The sequence below is a fragment of the Dendrobium catenatum genome, unplaced genomic scaffold (assembly GCF_001605985.2).
Source record: "Dendrobium catenatum unplaced genomic scaffold, ASM160598v2 fragScaff_scaffold_706, whole genome shotgun sequence".
NCBI lineage: Eukaryota > Viridiplantae > Streptophyta > Magnoliopsida > Asparagales > Orchidaceae > Dendrobium > Dendrobium catenatum.
Genome location: NW_021319168.1, coordinates 623,205 through 644,373, shown reverse-complemented (window position 1 = coordinate 644,373; position 21,169 = coordinate 623,205). Strand labels below are relative to the sequence as shown.

At 35.2% G+C, this 21,169-nt stretch overlaps 2 protein-coding genes across 3 annotated transcripts; both read right to left on the bottom strand.

Moving 5' to 3' along the window:
• Positions 1-22: 22 nt before the first annotated feature.
• LOC110109710 lies at positions 23-10,902 on the bottom strand. Its single transcript, XM_020840910.2, has 6 exons — positions 10,366-10,902; positions 9,656-9,709; positions 9,347-9,556; positions 4,141-4,375; positions 727-851; positions 23-638 (listed from the first exon to the last, which is right to left on the bottom strand). Exons 1-6 carry the CDS (start codon positions 10,858-10,860, stop codon positions 495-497), a joined length of 1,263 nt encoding a protein of 420 aa, XP_020696569.1. The 5' UTR covers positions 10,861-10,902; the 3' UTR covers positions 23-494.
• Positions 10,903-17,800: 6,898 nt separating this feature from the next.
• LOC110109713 (two-component response regulator ORR9) lies at positions 17,801-21,169 on the bottom strand. Of its 2 annotated transcripts, XR_003701159.1 has the most exons (6): positions 20,862-21,169; positions 20,681-20,736; positions 20,513-20,590; positions 20,325-20,395; positions 20,066-20,217; positions 18,205-18,342 (listed from the first exon to the last, which is right to left on the bottom strand). XR_003701159.1 is itself a non-coding variant. In XM_020840914.2 (5 exons), the coding sequence occupies exons 1-5, from the start codon at positions 20,962-20,964 to the stop codon at positions 17,898-17,900; spliced, it is 753 nt and encodes a 250-aa protein (XP_020696573.1). In that variant the 5' UTR covers positions 20,965-21,160; the 3' UTR covers positions 17,801-17,897. The 2 variants fall into 2 exon arrangements, 1 of the variants encoding a protein (XP_020696573.1); XM_020840914.2 differs by lacking the exon at positions 20,066-20,217 and having other exon boundaries at positions 17,801-18,342; positions 20,862-21,160.

The following is a 21,169-nucleotide window of genomic DNA, read 5'->3' as shown; positions in this document are numbered from 1 at the left end:
TCTAAATAATACAAGGAAAAAGTTTCAGCTAAGGTTTCAATTTTCTCCCAATGATCGCGTATCGTAAAATATTTGGTTACAGGAAATATAAAGCAAGCCTTGCAATATACGCTATAATATGTACACAACAAACCAACAACATAATTTTCAGCCCCTTCAAATAACTACAGTAAAAGGGAAATAAGGAACGAAAAAATATTACATTTATTTTTGGCAATGCTTTTAATTACACATTCATGAGATACTTTTTAAGCATCTTAACTTTATCCATACAAATAGAATAAATTCAGGTTATTTGTTAGCATAAGTTTTAGGTTTCGTTTAGGACGATTTTTTTACTGCTTCCTAAAACAGTTTTTTAGTTCAAAATTTTAAAATTTTGTATTAAAAAGTTGATTTAAGAAGCAGTAAGAAAGCCGTCCCAAACAAAATCTTAGTCTTCTTTAAATAGCAGGTTGGAAGCTGTTGCAAGAGACATTAAGAAGGCATTGAAGTTACCATGGCTCAGTGCTATTCCAAAAACTTTCATGAAATGTTTGCTTGCTCCACCCTTTCTCAGCTAGTATGAGATTGACACGAGCTTCCAGCTTCTTGACAATGTCTTCCTCAAATTCATCCCTTACATATGGCGCTGACATCTGCTCGGCAGTTCAAAACATCAGTGTTTAGTTCATGAAAGTTCTATTAAGGCTAAATTGCTGCTCATTCATTTGAGTTAACAGTTACCCGTGCACTTTGATACAGTTTTAGATACTCCGAGCAGTCTTCATAGTGGCCACAATGGTACAGTAGGACTGCATAATCTCTTAGTTCTTCGAGCTCGGTTCCCAGTATGATTAGGCGCTCACAAGCTGTCAAAAGTAATTTAAGAGAATAATGATATTTTGTCTGCGGAGACCAACAAAAAATAGATGATTTCACATTTCTCTTACTATATGAATTCATTCCACGCCAATAAACTATGAATGCACATGAGGCTATAGATTTACTCTCACATCATATTGTTGAAAAATAGGTTGATGTTAAAGTTTTTCCAATTGGAAATGGAATTGACAAACGATCTATCAAGCCCAAATTCAATCCCCTTTTGATTCACAATTCCTAATGGAAACATATCAAACTACACTAGAAGGTAGAGATGCAGAAACAAAATATAAAAGCTTATAAACTTGTGCACCATAATAATCGAACCACCAAATGACATCAAACCTGTTATTATCAAAATAGGTGGGGCTGTAATCCAAACTTAGATTAGAGTTATTGAACATAAGAGATTGGTGAATCCAAACAATTCAAGAGGATGAGACTAATTAGATGCTTAGACCAGAAAATTTGGACTTTTATTAAGATAGGCATTGCATTGCTTTAATTACTAATGTCTACTTACCCATAATCGTATTTGGGATCAAACTCAGCCATAGTGCACCTTTAAATGATGGCTTTCTTCATAGAGGAGAGAAAAATCCCATTCATGCCTTGTTAGGCTCCTAAGTCGTGTTGCTTTTGGCATGCACCATTGGAAATTTCAAGAGGATTGCTTTTCAGCTCAGATAAGAAGTTGATCTGATCACCAATCTTACATGGGTATTGCTCTCTTCATCGTCTAAGGCGTGTGCAGATGATGAAAGTGTGTTCCAAGTGCAGTTAGCATCATCCACTGTTGCACGTAAGACATGTGTCCCTCTTGCACATAATGGAAGCTTTTTTTCATTAAGGTTCCATGTGTCCTCTGCCATTCCTTGTATTGCCTAACTTTTGGAGAAGTAGGCTGAACATTTTGAGTTTGCACAAAAAGATCGGTTAGGTCGTGGAGCCATTTTAAGTTTCTACAACTAGCCACTTGGATGTGTATTTGGGATTTGTACACGACTAATTATTTTTAGTGTTCTTGCCCAGGTGCAATTTCTACAATGACCAGTTGGTTGCTTTACAGTTGAGCAATATAATTCTTGAGTCAATCACAATCTCTAAGCTGAATGGGTCCATTGACCCATCTTTCTTGACCTGTGTTCAATACACAACTAAATCTCACTTCTTATACCCAAACAAATTTGATCCGTCTAGTCATGCAAGTAGTAGTCAGTAGTCACCGTTGATTTGGGTCAAGTTGCCCATCCGTCAAGTCATGAAAGTAGTAGTAAGTAGTCACCATTGATTTGGGTCTTGCCCATCCGTGAGTCATGCAAGTAGTAGCCATTAATCACCATTGATTTGGGTCAAGTTGCCCAGTAAGAGACTAGTTGTTAGGATCGATCCTTAATGAGGATTTCTAGGAGGGAGCCTTCCCCTACTACAAGTCACTGAAAAATGGACAAGGGTTTAGTTGGAAGTAATTGATTATGGTTAGTTGCTTACTAATATCTAACCAGCAGAAGTTGGCCATTTTTGTCCAACTAGTGGTACTCAAAGAAAAAGTGCAAGCCTAGTGCTCAACAGCGATGCTCATCAGGGGAGTACTATGCAAGAAGAGTTCATCCTTTAGTAAAGCTTAGGTTTGGCCATATAATCAGCCACACTTAAGCTTGATTGGAGTTGATCCTTTGTGTGCCTTCACCCATAATGTTAGTAACATCATACTCCAAGCATGGAATATTTTCTCGTGCTAACACATGTATGGCTCTCCAATCATCTATGGGGAAGGGGCAATTTTGTCTCTTTCATAACTTCCCCTCATTACACTCGCCTTCCTCTTTTGAGAAGTGAGAAATTAGTTTACTGAGATAAAAAATTTTGGTTATGCTTCTTGATCTACATCAACAAGGGGAAGACACCTTTTGAGTAGGTGTGGACTCCTTAAGAAAGAAGAAGGAGAGGAAGAGAGACTAGAAAGTGAGAAACCATAAATTATTTCATTCAATATCCTTGTCTTACAATAAGTGAGGTATTTATAATGTTTGGATAGACCAAGTTTATAATATAGACCAGATTTATAATATATAACTGGTTTACCTAACCAAACTTAAAATATAATATATAAAGAAAGTAATGCTTATTATATATGTTTAGACTATTTACTTTGTACTTTATTTTTCCAAAGATATATTGTTGATGTATGATAATGTCCCATCAAAATTTCCTTGATCATTGAATTGATGGATCGCATGCATTTATGAACAGAGCATAAAATTTTATTATCATTTCGGTCCACTAGGTTGGTACAACCTACACCTTTATTTTTTCCTCATCGCATGAGACTCTTTCAAAGCCCAAATGCACATGTTCTAGTGTTTAAGTATTTTATAAGATTAATTTGATAAGTTTGTGCAGCAAAACCAACTTAAACCAATATACTTATATTTCAATCACTAATTTTAACTTAATCATTCCTTAACCCATTACAAGTTTGTGTTATTATATGTTTAAGATTAAATGAATTAATAATAAGGTCTTTTATTTATATTTGAGTATCATATTATTCATCTTGTGCTTAAGATTGATTGTTAATATTATAGCTTATCATATCTTCTGTAATTATTGACCTACACTACAATTATCATGTGTGATATAACTTGTAGGGTTATATAAAACTATAAATATGTGTTTTCTAATATTAGCGAGTGTATTATATTTAGATTGTGGTTTTTATCACTTAGATGCTCATTTGTATTAGTCTATAAAAATTAGTAATATCTTAGTTTGAATACGTGTACATTAAATTATGTATTTTATTTATTTGTATTATTTTTAGCTTTTGCACAAAGCTTCTGTTAATATATTACTTTTGTTCTATGCGATTACTTATATAGCTTCCACATAATGTTTGATTGTGTGAGATTGGATTGGTTGAATTTTGTAAGAAAATTCTAAAGTGTAAAATTTGTGCCTACAATTCACCCTCCTTTTTGTTGTGTCTTAAACTAGCATCCCCATAAAATTATGACAATTCAAATAAAGACAAATAAGGGCATTACATACCAATACATAAATTATAACACTACATGAAAAATGTCTAAATGATTGAGCAAACACAAAAATGGTCTGACTTAACAAAAAGATTCTTCTCAGTTTGATTCAGTTACTTCTCTTGCTACCCTGAAGGTGTGATCCTTCATTATCGCTAAATACATATGCAAGGCATAAAAACATGTAGTCTAAATCTATAATACTCAGAACAACTAAAGAAGAAAAACATTCACTTACCTGCCAATGCACGTCTCATATCTCCAAAACGAGCATTGGTCCATACTCCACGCCCCAGCCTATGTTGAGCGGCCTTGGCGGATGCCATCTCAAGCCCTCCATATGACTTGGAATTACTCTCTCCAGAAATGATAGGTGCAAACACATGGTTTGCAGCATATGCTGCTCTTAAAAATAAACTACTTGGATGGCCATACTGGAATGGCCAGAAAGCATCCTTCAAATTTCTTAAGATCTACATAAAAATACGAATCAGAAAATAACAACAGATGCTCAGTGAGCTGCACAAAAAATCATTGCACAACTCTGTAAACACCAGAACAGGGATGTTGAATGACAAAAGTACAAAACAAAATTAGAAATTATCCAAGCATACAAAGTATTGTTGAGCTAATTATTTCCCTGATGCAAACTCTAACCATATTCCATACCCCATCAAAGATATGCCTCAGCTTTGCAATCTTACTTGGAAGAGGCTGTTAAACGTAAAAATCATTTGATGCAACACATTAAAGCATTTAATCCTGATAAACCATCAAATTCTTGTTCAATCTATCTTATCTACCAGCATACTTTTCATATTGTTTGGTACATAAACACTGCAATATGATCTCTTGTGTCAATAGATTTCGTTCATCTTGACTTAATAATTCTACTCATATTGTGATACGCCCTAGGGTTCCACAATTTCGGTTTGCCCTAATTTCCCCAAAAAATGAGGAATTTCTCCACCAAAAGCAAAGAGAAACAATCACAAGAGGGTTGAGATGAAAAGCAAGAACCTTTGCATTAGAAAGTCAAGAGAAAACAAGATAAGTTTGTCCACTTCAAGAAGGACAAGATCTCCCACAAGAAAACCCTAGAAAAGAACAAGAAGGAAACTAGAAGAAGAAAACTAGAAAGAGAATACACTTTTCATAATGCCTCCAACTAAACCCTACTGGCCCCCTTCATACAATCCAAAAGTCCCTCACATACCCAAATTACCCCCACTTAAGTGGGTGGGCCCCTTAAACCCTAATGGCCCCCTTCATACAATCCAAAAGTCCCTCACATACCCAAATTACCCCCACTTAAGTGGGTGGGCCCCTTAAACCCTAATGGCCCCCTTCATACAATCCAAAAGTCCCTCACATACCCAAATTACCCCCACCTAAGTGGGTGGGCCCCATTTTGTCCAGCCGGTCCGCCCGCCTCCTATAGACCCGCACGGGTCTAGGATGGACCGGGTGAACCGGTCCATCATATTGTTTGGCCTTTCATTGTAAACAGATGATAAAAATAAAACTTATTAACAGATGAGGAGGAAATCAATCTTGTTACGCATGCAAATGGCTATAAAAGTGTGGCTATGAGTTTAGCTTCGGTTTGAAGATCAATTGAAAATCGGATCAGCTTTTGGCTTGAATTGAGCTCGGGTCAAAGTTAACAAGCTATGTGTCTTGATCAAATCAAAATGTATATTCATGTATCTTTGAATGCATATGGACATAATTATGCGAATTGAAGTTAATTGTTATACTTGTCTCAAAACAAAATTGAATTGAGCCATCCTATAAACAGATTTGGCTTAGCTTGAGATGAGATTGATAGCAACCCTATCTTAAGTTATTACTACTTATTCATACAAATAGCTTCTTTATAGAGAACCAATGAATAAACAATGACAAGGAATCAAGGTAACAGTATAGCGTAAGTCCATATTAACCATAGTTTTAGCAAGGCAAAATAGTTATACTGGCTGGCAGGTGGTCCAGGCCTCAAGTTGGATCAAGTTAGCAATTGGAGCGCATGTTGCGCATGTGTGTCTGACCAGGGAAAGCCAAGCTTGGTTCTCTGGGATTTGACTAATTTGGACAAACCAGGAAAACATGTTCAGCTCTGAGAAATGGCTATGCAAAAAAAGAGTTGAAAGTTGGCTGTAATCAAAAGAGCTGCCAGAAACAAGCCTCCATCACTGCTCCAGTGACTGCTTTTTAAGCATGTACATCTATCTCACACACCTATGATATATACATATTACCTTAGCATCATTTTGGTTTTGGGATGCTAACTTATCAAATTTAATAAGGGTCCTTTCAAAAAACCGTGCAGGAATAAAACAGATGGAAATATTTGACTAAATTAGAAATATGCAACTGCCATTTTAAGGTGTCAAATCTATTTTTATTTCATCTCACTATACCAAAAATTCATACAAATCCTAATTTATTTATCTATAATTTGAGATTCAATGTTCCTTGAATTAAAATCTATTACATACCTAAGTTAGTTATTTATTATACATCTTCATGTCTTCACACCATCTTTCTAAATTTAGTATTTTATAATTGTCCAGATATTGATCATTACAAGAAGATCTGATGACCCAGTCCTTCAATCGGGTGGATTTACAGGCTAAAGTTTGGAATTATAATTTGTTCTTATCGATTGGGAAAATCTAAAACATATACTACAAAGCGCTTTCTATAATCTGCTTTAGGAAAAATATACTATTTTCTTATAGAATATGAAAATATCCTACAATGATACACATTACAGTAGCTGTGTGGAGGATTTATAGTGGATTTGACAAAATAAATTCCAAATATAATTTCTACAACTGTAGAACTATTTAAGAGTCTATACATAGTTTCCATACACAACAAGTAACAAATACGACATCAAAAAATCTCTAATAACTATTTTAAGAGAGTCATTCTCGACGAGAACTAGTATGAAGGTTGATAAATCAACCAAGTGGCATATCAAGTCCGAATAGCTTGGTTCTAAAAAGACAGGGAGTGATTACCAGGACAAATGTCTAAACAAAGAGAAGCTCCTAGAAAGCTTCTTGGAAAAAAAAAAGGAGGGGGGGGGGGGGGGGGGAAAGGGGAGGAGGGGGGGGGGGGGGGGTTATGCAAAAATGCACAAAATCTCACATTGAAAAAAGAGGAAGGATTATTGAGGTATATAACTGTAGACCATATATGCAATTTGACTTTTTTTTTTTTTTGAGAACTCCACAACTACGCATGCTCATGTTTTAGGACTCAAAGGTAATTGACTTTCTAGGAAGTTGCATCCAAAAGGATAAAACTATTAAGTGTAGTTTGGTATGGACAAGCTAGGTCAAAATGGATAACACCTCAAACTCTCAAAGTATGTTGGCTAGGTCATTACAATTGATACCAGAGCTAGGCCACTGCTAAAATATTTGGTTCAAGTATGAGCAAAGCTGAAGGTGGTGGCCTATGATATCACAACTCAAAAGAGGGCAAGAAATGATGAGCAGAGCCCTGAACAAGAATCAGCTCCCGTCAGACTTTTAGCAGAAAGGTGTAGGAATCAAACAAATCCACATTAAAAATGGAAGAGAAGTTATTGTGATGAGGACATCGATCCAAGGTTCAAACAGGTGTATCGCCGGAAGCATCGCAGATCGACGGCCATGATTCAGAGCTTATATTTTTAGTTATTATGCATTTTATTTTATGTATTCCTTTTGTACCCTTATGTTGAGTTGAGTCATGTTGGGGCCCTGAGGGCAATTTAGTCTTTATTTCTTCATGTATACTTGAGACCTATATATATGGGTCTTGTCTCTTGTAATAGCTAATGAAGATTTGAATGAAAAAAAATTTGTGTTTCTACTTCTTCTTCTTACATGAGGGCTTGAGAAGGGAGAGAGCTCAAGGGGAGCAAATCGCAAGGCCCACCAGTCGTTGGAAGAGTCCGCGGCTTGTGGTTAGGTTTTCTATCTTCTCCTTCGTATTCACCTCCATCGTCCTTTTCCTCCACCACAAGAAAATCTCTTCGCAACCCTAGTTGCCGCCGCCCCTTGGAAGCCCGCCGCCGGCCAATCCCACGGCCCCGGCCGGCCACCTTGCCGGCGACCTTCCCCACCCATCCAATCCCTCCTTCCGCAAGTTACAAATTTGAAATTTGAATTTCAAAATTCAAATTCTTTCCTAATTGGGATTTCCAATTTAGAAAAGTTTTCATGACGAATTCCAATTTCAATTTAATTTAAATTGGAGTCTTTAATTATATTGCCACGTCATCAATCCAAATTGGAAGCTTCATCCCACTAATCTCCCTCTCCATCTCTCACCTTGCCGCCGGCCCCATGTGGGTTTTCTCCCCCATTTGATTGCTTCTTTAATGCTCCAATTAATTCATTAATGACTCCTTAATTTGAAATCAAATTTCAAATTAAGTTCCCTCTCTTTTCACTTAAAATCCTGAAATTAATTTCAGGTTTTGAGTTTTAAAACCCCCTCCCTCCTCTAATGAAACCGCCGCCCCCCATATTGGGCTTCCCCCCATTAATTCTTTCCATTAAGGGATTAAGTGCAATCAAAGTTTGGGATTCAAATTCCAAATTACTCCCTCCAAAACCACTTGAATCTGAAATTTATTTCAGTTTTCTAAAGTATTCCCTCTCCCTCTAGCTCACGGCTAAACCCTCCTCTCCCAAATCACTGGCTGCTCTCTTGCAACCTACTACCCAGCTGAGTGGACAAATCCGGGCTGCTGTCACCAGTCCAGGAAAGCCAAAATCAGCAAGGAAGGGGTCCAAGAAGGCCTCCCAACTGCTGCCCAGGACTTTCCCAAGTCTTCCAAGTGGTTTTCCCAAGTTTTCTACAAAACAAACTGCTGTCCCTGCTGTCACAGCTGCTGTCTCCTTCGCCTAAGCAAGTCAAAGACTAAGGTTCTTTAATGAATTTACTTGTTATTTCAATAAGCTCTTAATTGTAATTCCATTGTCAATCATTTTTAATTTTCTTAAGAAGCTCCTTCGCATGCGGTATCACATCATATTGGGCAATACAATAATTGGACCAAATATTCAAGGTGGATTTTGGTGTGGCAGTCAAATTTGCTCTAGTAATAACAATCATAGGATGAATGACTGCCCACAAAGCTGCACCCAAAAATATAAAACCGTGAGATTTAGCAATGTATGGGTCAACTAATTATAAACCAAGTATCTAATACTATCATCATATGTTGATTTTCTTCACAATGAGGTTTTATGATACTGGTAGAAAGTTATGATTAAAACTAGTTGCCTAAATTCTGCATTGTTTATCAGTGTATGAACAGAGATACATGTATAAGTACAGACTAGCATCCAATGTCCAAATTTGAGTGCCTCCAAGTTCATCATGAATTTAGTTTGAAGAGGATTGTTAAAATAACTTTTTCTTTTTTTAAATCTTACCTCCACTAATAACGACTTCGATGTCAAAATATGTGGTTGATCTGAGAATTTACTTTTCTGCCTCTGATAACCACTAGGAAGACTAAAAAAATCACTAGGGTAGTAAATCTCTGCATCGAAGTCGAGAAAGCCACACACTCGTAGTGTTTTCAACATTTCAGAGTAAATAAGTGATAGCATGACAGCGGACCCCGACCTACAGGTCAAAACCTGCAGCATTTGGTTAATTTTAAATGCAGTGAGTGACAATTCTCTTCAAAATATTAATAAGATATAAATACTAAATAAGATGTGAGGGTAAGAATTTACAGAATGAAGATACAACGCTCTTGCATCAGACATCATCTCTGTCCTGCAAAAGCCCTGGCCAAACAAAATAGCAAAGCACTTGAGGAAGCTCCCAGAGGTGGGACAAATGAAAGAGAAATATAGAAGAAGAATGAGAAAACAAGCTTTAAGGTTTTAAACAAAGAAAAGTAAATATAGGCTAAAAATTGGATGTTTAAATGAGTGCAGAATCTCCAGGGTTTTGAACAAAAATTTTGCAATATAATGATCCTCAATCTGGGAATAACACACAACTCTCCTTGGCCTATTGGTTGAGAGCTTAGGCTTTCAACTAAGAGGTCCAAGGTTCGAGTCCATGTGTATGCGTTGTGTGTGTGAGTTTGCCTTAAATGGCCTAAATGTCCCAAAAAAAAATCTGGGAATAACATTAGTCCTATTATCGTTTTACCTATGACGCGTTTATAGAGACATGGCTATAAAAATTTGAAGAAAATATAGGACGAGCGAGCGCGAGATTCCTCAGTGAAACAAGCTCAGTACCCACGCATTGTAAGCTGAGCATGTTTCTTAACAGTTAAAATTAAAAACATAGCCATTTCAGTACAACTGTACTCTATCATATGACCTTTGTACTATTTGGTTATCCAAAATCGAATTGAAGAAGCCAGCGCAATGCTTACAACAGACACAATGATCATAACAATACCACAAGACGAGCAGACGGCGATTACCTTGTGCACATAGAAGAATCTATCTAGGTTTCCAAGAAAGACCTCAGGCGGAGCCTCCGATGGAGGCAAGTAGAGGGAGCAAAACTCCATCGACAGATCATCGAGCCTCTCAACAAAGGCCTCGACCGGGAGCGGAACCGACGAATGAGATACGAGCGAATCGTCCTCGGCCGCGATGTGCAGCGCCGTGCGCGCCAGATCCGCCCCTCGACTGATCGTAATGCTAGTCTCCGCATCGATTTTGGTGAGCCGCGCTACTTGCTGCCGAAACTCTTCCCTCGCCGATCGCGCGTGCCTCGTATCGATCCCTGCCGACTCGAGCGAATCGTGTAGGATGAGCCGGAGGCTGTTTTGACTGCCGGTAGTGACCAGCTCCGGCGAGTCGGAGGCGGAGTTGAGGCAGAAGAAAGGGGAGGCGAGGGGCTTTTGGAACCTTTTGGAGATGGAGAGCTTGGGAGTGAGGTAAGAGGCCCATGGTGCGCGGAGGCAGCTCATAATGGCGGGGAAGAGAAACAGGGAACAGTGAAGAGTCTTGTGGTAGACGGTGGCTGTTCATATTATATATAGAACCCAAAAAAATATCCTATGATTCCGTCCATATTCCGTAGGTTAACAGCAAAAAATTAAATTAAATTAAATTAATTGAGAATTTTGATTTCACATACTCTTAGATATATTTTATTTTTTAAAATATATTTAACAATTTATTTTAGACAAAAATATCATTATTTTTAAATAAATAAAATTATAACCTATGGTAAGAATTATGATGATGATCTCTAATAATATTTTTTGGTTATTTTTTAGGACTCAAAATATTCTTTAGGTTTTAAAATCTTGAAATCATTAGTCATTTCTTGCATGCTAATTAGAGTATTAGAGTTTTTTTCAACCACATTTTCTATTAGAATAGTCATTAAAACGTTCGAATGATCTTAATAATCTTTGAATAATCGATATTTTAGAAAAATCTTCGTAGTGTCTTACATAGAGCTAAGGATTATAGAGAAAACAATTGAAAATTGAGGCTAATGACCTTATAGTCGAAGCGGAGGCTATCTCCCTTTGTTTACTTCTTTGAAGCTACAAAAACATAATTCTCAAGTGCCCTCATCCAACAATTGTTATTGAGCATGATTATAATGATGAGAATGGTCAGTACTCTATTTTATTTAACATTTGAGGGAAGAATATTACCTACTGGATTATAGAGCTTATTGTTATGATCGGATTAATTTTTGAAAGATTTTTCAACTCGTTACAAGTTCAAGTGGAAGGCTATCAGAGGACTACTACAAGTGTTTAGGCTATCAGAAGGCTACTATACGGTGTTAGAGAGCTATTTGTCCCATTTACTCTCTCTCTCTCTCTCTCTCTCTCTCTCTCTCTCTCTCTCTCTCTCTAAACCTATCATAATTAGAATTATACAAATGAAATCAAGCACTCCTATTAGAGATGAGAGAGCAAGGAAGACATCGAAAATATAATTAGCTACAAGTCAATTCATAATATCCTAGGAAAACATGAAGCTCTCCTTATCATTATTCATGAGTGAAGAAGTTCTCAAATAAGATTGGAGAATAGTTAAATAAGATTATAAGATAAATTGGATGCTTTAATCCACTTTATGTTAAGTTTTATAATGAAGCATATTAGGAGAGGATGATGAGAAAGAGGAGCAATAGGAAGAAAGCGAGAAGGGATTTGCCAGTGACCCAACCTTTGATGAGGTACATGCGAAGGGTGTGGAGGAAGGATTTGAAGAGGAGGTCGAAGGGATAAGGGGCCAATCCCTTGATCAAGGACCATTTGATGGACATTTGAATGGCTTAGAGAGGTCGGAATTTGGTGATCTTAGACTCATTGGATTCGTCTCGCCGAGCCGCTCGATTCGTTATAAGCACATTATGTTTGGAAGCCAAATTGTGGTTCGAACCTGCCAACAACGCTTCTGACCCTTGATTTGGACTCATTTGGGCTCAAATTGGGTTGAATTTGGTGTCATTGGGTTCGTAGTTTCGAGACGTTCAGATTGAATATAAGTTTGCTGAAATCGGAGTTTGGATGGTCCCAATTTTAATTTCAGAAGTTTTCAACTTGATTTTGCCTCGAGATTCATGCCCGATCAAAATAAATTTTGAGGATGCATTATATATATATATATATATATATACACACAATAATTTAATAATAGTGTGATTATACCTCTTACAATAATCTTCTTTATTGATCCTCTTCTTTATTGAACTATAGTGTTATATATACACAATAGTTTATTGATTTTACCTCTTCTTTATTGAACTATAGTGTTATAATTGTTGTGATTATACTATCTTACAAGAATTTTATTTGATCCTGGTATCCCATTGTGAATGATTATGCAATTGTGATTAGTAATCATTATATTACCACAAATTATTTATCTTAATATTAAAATCTTATTCGATCATGCAAATAAACTATTTTATTAATTTTATGAAACATGTCTTATTTAAATCATATTTGAATAATATCTTATTTGGATTTGTTTGAATACTTAATCGAACGTATATTCGACCCTTCATTAATCATGTCAAAATTTATTTACTGGTTGAATAAATTTTGATTATTTTATACAAATTTTGAATAATATCTTATTTTTTCTTTAATGGGAACGTCAAAATTCCCTTAAAGTTAACTAGATATACTCGGACTTATATTTTCTCTTATATACAGTATAATCATATATGTGACTAATTCTATAACGCGCAAGCCCAATCCAAATATATAAATAGTTTAGTCAAGAATTGAGCTTAGCTTAAACCATTTTGTACTCAAGATCATTTTATCAAAATTTTATAGTTTCTCACTCTAGCATTCTCTCTCTCTCTCTTTTTTGTTCTCATTTTCATCTAGTATTCTCAATATAGATATGAGTATAATCTTATATTTTTCCTATAATCTATAGAATAGAATAACTAAGATAAGTTACTAGTTCATCTAGAATTCAATATAATAAGTTTGTCCAAGTTCATAAATTTATTTTTTTATATTTTATTATAATAAAATTTTAATGATAATATTTTCAAAATATCTAATTTTAAATTTAAAAATAAGACATTTAATTTAACTAAATACTTTTTTTACAACGAGTTTTCATTAATTTTTTATTTTTTAAGTTTATTAGTTTTATTTAATTTATTTATATGATCTCTCAAAAATAAAAATAAAAAACATTGGAATCCATAATAATAGGAACCACTTTTATTCATTGAGATGACTTATTTTGCATCATTGAAAAAGGCTATTGTAGTTTGTTTGTTCACATTTATTTCAAATATAATGAAGGAAATTATTCCCAATAATAGCCATATAATATGAAATTATTTTAATGCATTGGAATGTTGATTAATGTAAATCATGAAGAGAAATTCATGAGCTATGCAATAAGCTTTGTATTCTATATAATTATTTGAAAAAAGAAATATGATTTATTTTTGTTAGATGTTTAAATTTTAATTTATTGTTGGAAAATAAAAATTATTTTGTGGAGGTATTAATTTTATGTAAGATTACATGAAATTTTAGTCCAATAAAATGATATATAATCCATAAAAAACTTAAAAATATTTGTTATGGAAGGATAATATTTTCTTGGAAAGAAGGGAAAAAAACTAATTTATTGAAGAAGTGATAGAATTAGGGGTGTAAACAAGTTGAGTTGAGCTCGATTCACGACATTCTCGAGATCGACTTGTAGGTTAAAAAATCAGCTCGATCTTGAGTCGAGCGCGAAAAATGAACTCTAACTCGAGCTTGGCTGATCCTTTAACTCGAAGGCTTGAGAGCTCGACTCAAGCTCGATGGGAGCTCACGCAAGAAGTCGAGCGAAGTCCCTTCATGAGCCCAAGAGAAGGATTGACGAGCTCAACGACAAGACAAATAACAAATTTTCACTTAGGAGAAGTAATAGTGTGAAGATAAAATTAGGTCTTGCTTTTACCTTGGAGAAAAACTCCATTGGAGAACAACAAATTTTATATTTTTTAGATGTATTTACTATTAATTACATTAAAAATGCAATCCTCTCAGATTTTTGAATATTTTTAAATTCATATAACTTAAAAAAAAACTTGAGTTTACCCATAAATATCATAAATTAATAAATAGCAGCTTTTATGCCCCAAAATATCTACCTAATTTTGCGAGCTCGCAAGCCAACAAGCAAGGTCTCAACAAATTAGAACCTGAGCTTGAGCTCGATCCTAAGCTTGTGGCTCGATAAACTCGACTCACAAGATCACTAACAAACTGAGTTTGAGCTTGCTCACGAGTTGGCTCGGCTAACTTACAAGTTACACTCCTAGATAGAACCCAACTTGAAAAAAAAAAAAAAAAAACACAATACATGCAAACAAAATTCCGTAATATAATAGCCTAAATTAGAGAATGCCTTCTAATTCATCAAAATTTCATTAAGAGAGCATCTTTTTTATCATTCTTATATTATCTAAAATATTAGCTGTTGAGAGGACTTCAAAAATACTCTTTCTAAAAGGTGAAATTATTTTGTGCAGATACGGACGCCTTCTGGAGGCGAAAGACGTGACACACTCTGATTTACCTCAAGACGGTTCGGCTTCCGCATAGAATAATTTATCTTTTAAAAGAGTTGATACGTCATCACAAAATTAACTTGATCGGGCACGAATCTCGAGGCAAAAGCTAGTTGGAAACTTGAGTAATTAAATTTGAAAGCTCCCAAACTTTGATTTCGTCAAGCTTATAATCAAACTGAGCGTCTCGGAAATACGAACCCAACGACACCAAGATCAGCCCAAATGAGTCCAAATCAAGAGCTCAAAGCGCTGTTGGAAGTTTCAAACCGCAATTTGAGTTACCAAACGGTCTCCGATTTTGACGAGCTTATACTCGAATCGAACGGCTCAACGAGACGAATCCAACGAGCCTAAGATCATCAAATTCCTATATCATTAAGGCCTTCAAATGACCAACGAACGATGCATGATCAAAGGATTCGATATCGGCTGTCCATTCAAACCACTCCCAATTCGCCCTTGATCTCACGCCTATTTACGGGCTATGCCACTCCAGAAAAACTATAAATAGAGCCCTCATTCTACACCAAGAGGACTCAAGTGAAGAGAGAGAAGAAGAAGAGGAGAAAGGGGAAAAGGAGATTCCTCACCTCCTCGACCACCGCCGGAGCTCTTCTTGCCGCCTGAAGACGCCGGAACTCTGCCGGATATTCGGGAGAATGCCAAAATTCTGCCCAACTTCCATGGGATGCTGAAATTCTTCCCAATTTACAAGAGAGTTCCCTCGTGACGCCGAAACTCCGCCCAAGTGAAGCCGAAGTTCTCCTCTGCCACCAAAGACGTTGGACTTCTATCCGACGTAGGACCTTCACTCTTCGCCAAGTTTCTACCCGACGCCAGACTTCTACCGGTTATCATACTTCGCTGGACGTCTATGCGAAGATGAATTTCTTTCCATTGTTGGACTTCTACCTGACGCTGTCCTACTGATCTTCGTCGTCAGACTACAGTCCTTCCGACCTCCGTCGCCAGCCGACTACGGTCCTCCTGACTTACGTCGCCCGCCGACTACAGTCCTCCGTCGCTAGCTGACTACGGTCCTCCTGACCTACGTCGTCCACCGACTGCAGTCCTTCTAACAAAGCGAATACGTCGATAATAGCTCTTTGTATTTACATCATGTAATGTACTCCATAAGATGTACATCAAGCTAAGGCCTTCTCCCAAGGAAGGGCCTCATTTGTAATCGATTGCGAATACTAGTGGATTCGTTCAAACTGGGCTAGGCCCCATGGTTTTTCTCCCTTTTACAGGGTTTTTCACGTAAAAATCTTGGTGTCTCATAAATGCTAGACCCTCTCTCCTTATCTGATTGCGTGCCAGATTTTCGTACAACACTAAGACGATAAACTTTATATTTATCTACCGCCGCGAATACTCCTTGACGCAACAAGAGTAATGCTATATCATTTTAATACATTATTATTTTTTATTTATAATTAAAGAATATACTATTTCCTTTTTTATTAAATATCAAAAAACAAAAGCCACGTTCTTCTTCTTTTTATTGGTCTTAAAGCACAATCATGAACTTTGAAAGGTTTGAAGACCTCAGATCTTACTACTTTTGCAAGATATGAGAGGATCTATTTATTTCTTAGGGGCTTAAGTCCCAATGCTATGCCTATTTAATAAAAAAAATTTATTTATGGACTACAGGTACCTTTATTTTATTTTATTTTTACATGAAGTAAAATTACCAATGGGCCCCCAAGGATTTTCATATATGCCCTAGTGCATGTGTTTGTAATTTTATCAAATAATGATATGGGCATTTTAAATTATTTATTTAACAAAATTTTATTTAATGTGATTTTATTTAATTGTGGTACGTGCGATAATATGACTTTGATAATTAAAAAATAATAATATGAATGCTAATTTTATAAATGATTAAAATATGAGAGTTATATGCGTAATTTTTCTTTTAAAAAATAATTATCTCAAGTTGACTATTTTTTCTACATAATCTTTATGAGATAATATGATGTAAGCAAATCTATCTTTTGTTAAGAATGGGAGCATCTTCAAATTCCTTTCTAGTTAAGATATATAAGATTGGTGGATCAATATTATTTAATTAGGGTAGCTAACTAATATGATTTACTAATAATTTTTTTGGTTTAGGGTCATTTTTGCAATATTGCAATTGTTTATAAAATTAATTGTGAATTTATTCTAAAAATATATATATTTTTAAATTATAATGAATATTATAATTTTATCTCTTGATATAAAATCAAATAATTTATATACCATATTTTAAAGTATCTAATTGTGAAAAACTCTTTATTTAACTAATAATATTAAAATTGTCATTTATTTTCCAAACATGCACTTAATTAGTTTTTTAAAAAGTTAAATTTCAATTGATCAAAATTAGGAGTGTAAATTAATTAAGCCAACTCGTGAGCTCATTCAATCTTGACTCGATAAATAGCTAACCAGTTAAACTTGAGCTAACATAGACTGATCTCATCAACTTACGAGCCGATTTGTTTAAAAAATAATATAATAAAATATACTTAAAATATAATAGCATTTAAGCTCAAGCATAAAGCTATTAAAAATATTCAAAACTTATATCTCATTTTCTTATAAAATGATTATTTATTATTTATAATTCTTTTACAATAACTATTTAAATCATAATTATTTTCTCTATTTCGTTATAACTAAGTCAGCTCTAACTCATAGAATTAAGCTCCAAATCGAGCCTGAACTCAATTAATTAATAAGTTCGAGCTCAAGCTAGAGCTTACTCGAACTCAGATCGACTTGTTTACACTCTTGATCAAAAAGTAGATTTGGACTTCAAATAACAAAGAAGCAAAAAAGGAATCAATAATGCAAAATATATTAAAGGCATCCAGTTCCTTCTCCTACATCAAACTTACAACAAATTTTGCACAAAAATAGATTAAGATCTCCTAATCACATCAAAATTGAATGCAACAAATGTAAGTTTGTAGATTTCCCTGTTACAAACAACCAAAAAAACAGTAAAATAATCAAGAAAGAAATCAATGGAAGGCGACTGATCATAAAAGATGGAAATTTCAATGCTCTCAGATTTATTGTGGGACCAATACAGAAATTCTCAAATATCACAACCCTGTCAAGTTCTGTCATTGTTACTTGAGAATCTGGACCTCTTCTTTTTAGTAGAAATTCCCTTATCCATTTATTGATGCAGGAAGAAAGCCCCTCATCCATTGATTTTCTTTTGATGATGTTGCTATTGCTGAGATCAGTTTTGCTGTTGATAATCTGCTTTTGATCTTTGGATTTCCATTTTAGTATGTGAGGTTTGAGCCTGTTCATGTCTGATAGCTTTACTGGTTTTAGTAAGAATTCCTCGGCTCCTTCTTCTAAGCATCTATGATCATTACCCATCATGAGAAGGAAAAGAAAATGGATTTAGAGAATATTTAGAACAGAAAGGAGAGTCAAGTGATGAGTAACATCATTTCATTTCATCACATAAAGGCAGAATAAAATCTGATAAAGATCATAGAAAAGACATGACTTTTCCTTTATTCCAATTCTCAGATCTGATACAGCTCACAGCCAAGTTTCTATATGCTTTTGAACACTAAAGAGGTAGGGTAGTTTAAACTTCAAAGTTCAAGTAAATAAGTAGGAGAAATTAGTGAAAGTTCAAGCATATATGCTTTTGAAGACTAAATAGGAAGAAATTATTACATGCAGAGTCCGGATGTAGCTCGCATCCGGACTCCAATCAGATTGCGACATGTCGCCTGTATACAAGCCGCATGGCACAACTTGATTGGATTCTAAATACATCTGGACTTTGCATGTAATAATTTCTCCAGGTCATTTCTCCAAGTTTATGGGCTTGAGTCACATATTTTACCATTTATTGTTCACTATTAAAAGGAAAAACTGAAGAAATTATTTAGATGGAGAAAGATGCAAAAATGTGCACTCAATTAATAAGGGGTTTGTACATAACTATGCATAACTGTATATAGATGTGACATGTCAGCTCTTGATTTGATGGGTGGTGTTCCACACATTCATTGTCCAGGTATTAATTTCTCAATAAGTAGAAGCATATATCATGTAATCTGTGACTAGGATCTCACCTTGAAGGAAAAATAATGAAAAAAGAACGAGCAATAAGCAATTAATAGCTTTGTGGCAATTTATTTGTAGATTAGATCAACTTATATGAAGATTAGAGTCTAATAAACTTGAAAATTTTAAAGGAGTAAGGAAATCTTTGCTCAAACACGGTCATTTAGCATGCATGAGATTTTGGATCCGTTTGGGATGGTTACAACTTTTTATAAAAGTGATTGCAAAGCTATCGTACGAAATCAGTTCTTTTAAAGTGTCTATAGAAAGCAATTTCTTAACACAACTTTATTAAAAGTTGTGAAAAAGTAATGATCAAACAAAAATTATGATTGCCATATGAAAAGTGAAACAATAAAAAATTGTTCCGAATGAAGCCTTATAACAATAAGAAAGCAGACCCAAAAGAAGCCTTAAATTTCATTTTTTTTACCATTTTGCAAGTACACCATCTCTAAGACTTGATGAGAATATGAATTGATTTCTGAAGGAGTAAGGCAAATCTGTGGTATAACATATTCAGTATATTTAGCATGCATAAGATTTAGGCTTCATTTTTTCACCATTTTGAAAGTGCATCTTCTTCTCTATAACTTCAAGAGCATATGAACTGATTTATAAAAATAGCTCTTATTTTGTGTGAACTATGAACATATTATTTCAAACAACATAGCAGAAGCAACAGAATTGCAGCAAGCTAAGCATTAGTGTTTGATATCAGGGATGATGTTAATACTCACTAAACCATAGGGATTATCCTAACCAAATGGCAAGTAGAATAGGATTAAGCCATCATTAGCCTTATCTTAACTACTTTGGGCAGACAAGCTAAATAGTTTAGCTAATTCAGAGAGCTAAATAAAGAAATTTACAGCTACATATTTAATCCTTACCAAATCAAAAACTAGTCTGAAACCAGACAGACATTCCATAATTATGGTGAAAGCAGAGCAGGTCAATCAGAAATATTTTCCAACCAAGGAAAAAAGAAAGCAACTTACTAAGTTGCTTCTTTGAGATTTTCACAGTCAAGAGCAACCAATGAAGCACTAAACACCTCAATAATCTGCTGAAGCACTAAACACCTCAATTATCTGCTGAGGCATGGCTTTCCTTTTACTTGATTATCTCCTTAAGGAGATTCAAAGCACATCTCAAACAAAAAATCATAAAAATAAAGAACTCAAGTTCTCAATCATGAAAGAATTTGATAAATTAAATGAAGTTCAGAGGATTTTTCAAATAGTATAAAGTTCCTACCTATTTATCCTGGAAGGCACATTCTCAGATGACATGATTACAACTGGGATATCCTTTAAAGCTGATGAATCCTGAACCAATAATTCACAAACCCTTCTCCATCAGCCTCAAACATCAAATACATGAATATAACTAATCAATTTAAGGATATGAACAAGAGAACTTTAGAAGATTAAAAAAAAACTTGCCTTTATTCTTTTAAGCAGATCGTACCCGCTCATTCCAGGCATACAGTAGTCTGTGATCACCATATTCACCTCAACCTCCTAAAATTATATAAAAAAAACCATAAATCAGCACCCCGAATTCCCTCAAATCCCAATTTATGAGAGAGAAAGAGAGAATTTGATGCTCACATTCCGTTGAAGACCTAGAAACTCCAGAGCCTTGCTTCCAGAATCCACTGTGGTCACTGAAAAGGGAAAATGGAAACAAAGAAACCATCAAAGTAAAGACGAAATTGAACTGAAAACACATAAAAATAACCAAAATTAGGTCTCTCCATTCCCAATTCCCATCATATCAAATGACCAATACCTAAAAAAGACGAAGCCTTGAGCAGCCTCTCGATCAGCTTTCGATCAATGAGACTGTCATCCACAGCCAGAACATGAAACTGCGATTCAGAAGCTACGGCCATCACAAATCCAACGTCTTCTCAACTCAATAGCCGGATTCAGGTCAGCTTAGTAAGTAGAAACGAAGAAGAAGACGACGAAGAGCTGAATTACGGAAGCAGAAACTCCAGGAAAAAAAATAGCAGATCGTGGAAAGCAATGTCTGAACGGAAGTGATCCAAATCACTCCACTTCCTCGAGAATTCAGATCGCATAAGAGCCCAAAAT